The sequence below is a fragment of the Saccostrea echinata genome, unplaced genomic scaffold, assembly GCF_033153115.1.
Source record: "Saccostrea echinata isolate AGI-Se365-2 ecotype Australia unplaced genomic scaffold, CSIRO_AGI_Sech_v1 ptg000054l, whole genome shotgun sequence".
Lineage (NCBI taxonomy): Eukaryota > Metazoa > Mollusca > Bivalvia > Ostreida > Ostreidae > Saccostrea > Saccostrea echinata.
The window spans coordinates 3,643,399-3,649,398 of record NW_026889803.1 but is presented as its reverse complement, the minus strand read 5'-3'; the positions used below and the strand labels follow the sequence as shown (position 1 = coordinate 3,649,398).

At 31.8% G+C, this 6,000-nt stretch overlaps 1 protein-coding gene across 2 annotated transcripts in view; it reads left to right on the top strand.

The window, feature by feature from the left end:
• The first annotated feature begins 2,999 nt into the window (after positions 1–2,999).
• LOC133205519 (voltage-gated potassium channel subunit beta-2-like) overlaps positions 3,000–6,000 on the top strand; it is a 30,700-nt gene continuing 27,699 nt past the window's right edge. Inside the window, exons 1-2 of one of the 2 annotated variants that reach the window (XM_061341348.1) lie at positions 3,000–3,040; positions 5,881–5,993. In XM_061341348.1, the coding sequence (XP_061197332.1) occupies positions 3,011–3,040; positions 5,881–5,993 (143 nt within the window). In that variant the 5' untranslated portion in view covers positions 3,000–3,010. Of the gene's footprint in view, positions 3,041–5,131; positions 5,589–5,880; positions 5,994–6,000 lie in introns of those variants that run through there. The other variant, XM_061341349.1, reaches the window with a different exon arrangement.

Genomic DNA, 6,000 nt, shown 5'->3' with positions numbered 1-6,000 from the left:
ACAAGGTGGGAGAATACAGTGTTTTTATTGCAACAATGAGCTGTTTCCAGTCTGTAATTAAGCTAATGATGAACTTGTGTGAGAGTATTAACTAAGAACAAATGGTTTACATATAGATAAGTGGGTAAGAAAGGCCTGAGTCATGTTTCAGCCTATTCCCTTTATATTGTCAGTATACCTGAGCTAGGTAGTGAGTAGATATATTGATGCCATTTTGATATTGTATAACAGTAAAACAGTGCCTAGCTTCAGGTCTAGACACAAGGATTATTATAAATTGCAGCAAAGGTAGGAGACAGCTGGGTAGTTTTTTAATGGTCAGTTCTATTATTGTGCACAGTTCAATAATCCAGCACTGCACTTTAAAAATGTCCCCATTATGAATTATCATTGAGAAATTGAGTCATAAATTTTTCCAGTACTTAACGTATAAAGAGAGATTAAATGCATTAATGTCTTATCACATGTATATGCCTGGAGATGTGTATTACAAAAAAATACACGTATGTGCATGTATTCCTCTATTTATAAATTGGTACTATATACATTATAATATGTACCTACAGGTAAAGTATATCTTCAAGAGAGTTTTAAAGATTTAGAAGACTCTAATCAGGGCCCAACATTAAGATTTGTTTTATTGTCCGTGTTCAGTTCATTTTGTCTTCCAATAAGTCAATATCCACAAACATTTGTCTGATTGGACAAGTTACATGTACTTTTTTAAGCATTAAGGAATGGTTTGAATTTGAAAAAAAAAAATACTAGAGAGCATTTTCTATCGTTAAAATGATATTGTCCTTCAGATACACATACCATATGTTCATTCTTAAAAGACTGAATGCATGTGAATGAAACCTACCAAAAATCATCTCTCAGGTAATGTCCCATAATCAAGACATCAGAACGTATCAAAGTTTAAGTTACAATGTATAAAAACAATGGTTATTTTGGCAATGGTAAAAAATTCAATCAAGATTGTTATACAGGAAAGTTGGAAATCTGAATGTATTGCGAGGGTTATGGGGATAGAACAAGTACATGTAAACCATCAGGTAGCTCAGCAAGTTATAAAAGTGTGCAAATCATAATTTTTTTTCTATAAATACAAATTTAAAGAAGAATAGATTGATAACACATTAGAAAAGTAAAAAAATAAAAATAAACAATTTTTATTCTCTTGACTGTCCTGAGTCAGACAAGTAAAAAAGGCATTCAGAAAAGTTACATTTATTGGCAACTTGTCTGATGGACAAGTGGATATTTTTTTAAAAAGTTAATATTAAGCCTTGCTCTAGTTCTCCGAAAGTAGAACAATTTCCTTAGGCCTCAAGTCAATAGAACAGATCTATGGAACAGAAGTCCTGGTAACTCCCTCAGTAATATAATAAATATTTCCTATTTCAATCCAATCCAGATATTAAGATATATTGCTTAATCCAGCTCATGCTCATATTTGCTAAATCTGGTCTTGTTATTGACCTCTGCTTTCACAAAAGTGTGGGGACATTAAATCTCATTTGTCCCTCAATCTGTTTGACTGTTTGTCACAAAAACTTTAACCTTGGCCATAATTTTTGAATGAGAAAAGATATGGTGTTCATATTTGACATATCATTACTTGGGACAAGACCTTTCTAAATACACTATGATTATTGACCCCATGACCTTGAAGTTTGACATACTTTTCAAAAAATTTTAACATTACATTTACCTTGCTCATAACTTTTGAATGAGAAGAAATAGGGCTTTCATATTTCACATGTACATTGCGTGTGACAAGACCTTTCCAAATATACTATGATTTTTGACCCTGTGCCTTTGCTGTTGAAGTTTGACCTACTTTTCAAATATTTGACATTGGTGATAAGTTTTGAATGAGAGTAGATAGGGCCTTCATGTTAAATATGTGCATAAGCTGTTACAAGATCTTTCCAAATATACCTTGGTTTTTGACCTTGTGACCTTAACTTCAAGTTTAGCCTTCAGAACTTTTCAGAATTTTTAACATTGATAGTAACTTTTGAATGAGAGAACATTGGGCTTTCATCTTTTTTCCTGTATATTACTGAGTACCTGTGACAATTTAACACATTTCAGAAAGAACTATAATTTCCAACTTCATGATCTTCACCTAGAAGTTTGACCTTATAACTTATCTTAAATTTTAAATTTGGTCATAAATTTTCCTCCAGAAGAAACTGGGAGTGAAGGGACATTAAATCTCATTCATCTCTCAGTCTGTCCATCTGTCAGTCTACTGTACCAAAATTTAACCTTGGTTCATAACTTTTGAATGAGAAAAGATAGGCCTTTCATATTTCACATGTACATTACCAGTGACAAGACCTTTCCAAATATACTAAGATTTTTGACCTCATGACCTTGAAGTTTGACCTACTTTTCAAAAAAATTTTACATTACATTTACCTTGCTCATAACTTTTGAATGAGAAGAAATAGGGCTTTCATATTTCACATGTGAATTGCCTGTGACAAGACATTTCCAAATATACTATGATTTTTGACTTCATTACTTTGACCTTGAAATTTAACCTACTAGCTTTATGCCAGTTGGCTGATGTAAAAACTGAAAATTATTGTAGGAAAAAAAAATTGAAAGTATATTTCATTTACTATATCAGCATATGATGATTTCAGAGGCCTAAGCAAAAATTAAAAACTTAGTTTTACACAGCAGAAATTTAATAGAGGGGAAATGGATGTGGTTTAAATCAAATACATTTACATGTATAATCAAGTTTAAAGGTTGTATGTAATAGTCTTAGAATGGGGTTTGAATTTAGCAACATGCTTTCAATTCAGTTATAGTTTGCTCTTTACGTGTAAAATATTATTTTCATTGTAGGGAAAACTGTTATACATTAGTTCGGCCACCTTTCATTTCAGACTATCATGTATATGGCACCAAAACGTCTAATATAATCCTGTAAAGATTACCTAAAATCATAATACTATCACTAGCGAGCAGCGAACAAATTGCAGCTGTCATGTCTGATGCAGAGGTACAAGACAATCTTGTAGGCATTCATGCTTGTTAGTTTGCTTATACATGTATCTTAAATGTAAATCAGGCATATTTGAGGCCATCTTTATATCACTTGCCAATCATATCACAGAATTTGGAAAGATGTAAATTGTATAAATATTATTCTGTTTTTGATGTTTTTGGTTTTGCTTGTGAAATAAGTTCATACTTTGTATGTGAAGAGAAAATTAGACAAACGATCTATTGACTTCAATCATTGCAGGTGTATTCAGTAGTGAAAAAACTGTAGGTTTATTGAACTTCAATTTGCAAACCAGGATAAAACTAATTTGATATACAACTGATAAAATATTGCTTTAAAGCAGAGTGGAATTTGAAGCTGTATTATAAAGTGCATTTGCATTCTGTCAAAGGATTGATAGGAAGGAAATTTATTAAAATTCTCCTGATAAACCCACTCAAATATTTTAATCTTCATGCAGTATATTTTCATTTTGTACATGTCTAACATGATTAAAAGCACAAGAAAAAAAGATAAAAGGGGGTATTTTGAGCCTAAACTATTGCTTCCAAGAAAGTCCCAGAAGTACATGTATCTTTCTTGTCCATGTCAAGGTCAATATTGACGCAAGTCAGATGAAGTATACTAAACAATATTGGCAGATTCCCTGGAGTAATTACCTACTCTTAGTAATGAGCACTATGATCTCCACTAGTAAATGATTAGGTACAATATGCTCCTTTGACTTAGGTCTTAAACATGTAAATAAATACATTTGATTGATGATAGTTTTGGAAGAGAAACATCAAAGAAGACTGTGGATCTGTGTATTCATTAAAGGTTCCTACTCTATGATAGAAATCCATACTTTTTATGCTGTCATATTTAATTTGTTTTCACCGGAAGAATTCTGTGAGTAATCTTTTATTGTTAAAGAGCTGCCAAAACAGCCATATCCCTGATGGCTAACCAATACTTAAAGGCTGCTTCTGTAATTGATGTGCCACCAGGTTACTGTAAATTTTTCTGTGAGCAAACTATGAAAAACAGATTGAAATTTTAACCAGAGACTTATCATTCATTATAGGTGTTTTAGTGTTGCTGAGTGTAGCATTTACCCTTATGTAGAAACTGTTAGGCATGCACAAGTATTGAGTATATTTGCATTAAATTGCAGAAATTTTTCTGAGTTTATATTCATGTGGATAGTAAACATGAATTTGAAGTAATTTTTTTTAAAAGAGTATTAAAAATATTAGAATTAGTAACTTTACATGATCATGATGTGACAATATAATGTTCGCTTTGGTTGCCATGGCTACAATTGGACATTGCTATTTTTTTTATAAGAAACTATAATGTATCTGTTTGGTGTAGGTAAACTTTAATAATGTTGGTTTGTTTCATCTATAGATTAAGTCAGAAGTTGCCTATCAGAAATAAACAGATGCAATAAGGATTTTATAGCAGTTTGATTATATTTCCCAGTAAAATGGTGATCATTTTCATCAGTCATTTAATCACCAATAGTGATTTTCTAATGATTTTCATTTTTGATATCTACTGGCAAACTATCACAAAGAAGTGATAGAAGGCCACATATTTCAATGAATATTAAGGTCAATGCCAATCAACATTAACGATATGGTGAATTTCTGATTATTTTCAATTTCCAAATCTACTCACTCTGGTAAATTTAACTATAACATAATTAGCAAAGGCTAATTCAGTGAAGCTAGGTCAATGCCAGTTAACATGTACAAACGGTGTTTTTCCCAGTATTTAGAAAAGGAAAATCTTCATTGATAATTGCTTCTGAAATGTGTTCAAAGTTTCTGTGAGAAAAGGATTCTCAAAGTTTAACTTTGTTTTTCTCTTAGTAATGGAACAGTTATTAAGTTGCCAAATGGATGACTTCTCCTATGTTTTTATCAATAGAGATTTTGTATTGATTGGTAATTTGGGAGCCTGTTTGGTTTGGAAGCAGTTAATCTGTTACAATCAGTACAGTGATTACCCAACTACTTGTTAATCCTATCTATAATTACCCAGCAGTATTGTCTGTTGCTAATTTAAGGTTTTCCTTACCGAGTGAACCAGTGAATCGCTACCTCGACATCTGTAGGGGTAAACAAAAAACCATTTCTAAGAATAGGAGGATCAACTGTTTGTAACTTTCACAAGGGAGAGCTGGATTTAGAATTAGTGTTTATTTCGGTGGGATTCAGCTGCTGTCTATCTATCATTGGCCTGATTTATACCAATCACAACACAGACAAATATTGGCATCTCTTTGGCAGCGACTTCAATATGTGTTAATCAAAAGATTTTCCTCTTCTTTCTCATATTCCTTCGGCCTTAGATTTGTCGAATGACGGAATTTTATTTCTGAGGAAATATTTCGCATTGATTTGCAGCTGGTGTATTTTTCTTGGGGCTTAATGGTGTTAAATTGAACATGGATTGGATTTGATATTGATAAAATATGATTTTGAAGCAAGTGATAAGATATTGCTTTGAAGATTACGTAGAAGTCTTTGATAGTTGTGATATTGATATCTACTGTAGATTATAAATGGTAAGTAATGCTATTTTTAAGGTAGTTAAATGAATAAAGATTTTTTTTGATTGATTGGGTTTTTTTTTCTTTTATTGGTTAAACAATATGCATAACTCATGTTTGGTGACTGCTGCATCAATTTTGATTTTTTTTCTATTATTTTTTTTCTTGCCAAATTTCCAGTATTATTCCACAATTTGTATTACCAGGAAGTTAAATATTCTGATATAATGAAATTATAATCGAGATTTATAAATCCCCTTCTTTTTCTACATAAAATGTTTTTCATTAACTTCAATTTTAATTTCAGTGTAGTAGGGCATTTGCCATTTCTGCCCCACTCCATGCGTTGGAAGCTCCCATTGTGAGCATGAGCAGTCGAAAAATGAGCAGTTCAAGCTCCAGCTCACTTGTGACGTACAGGTAATGC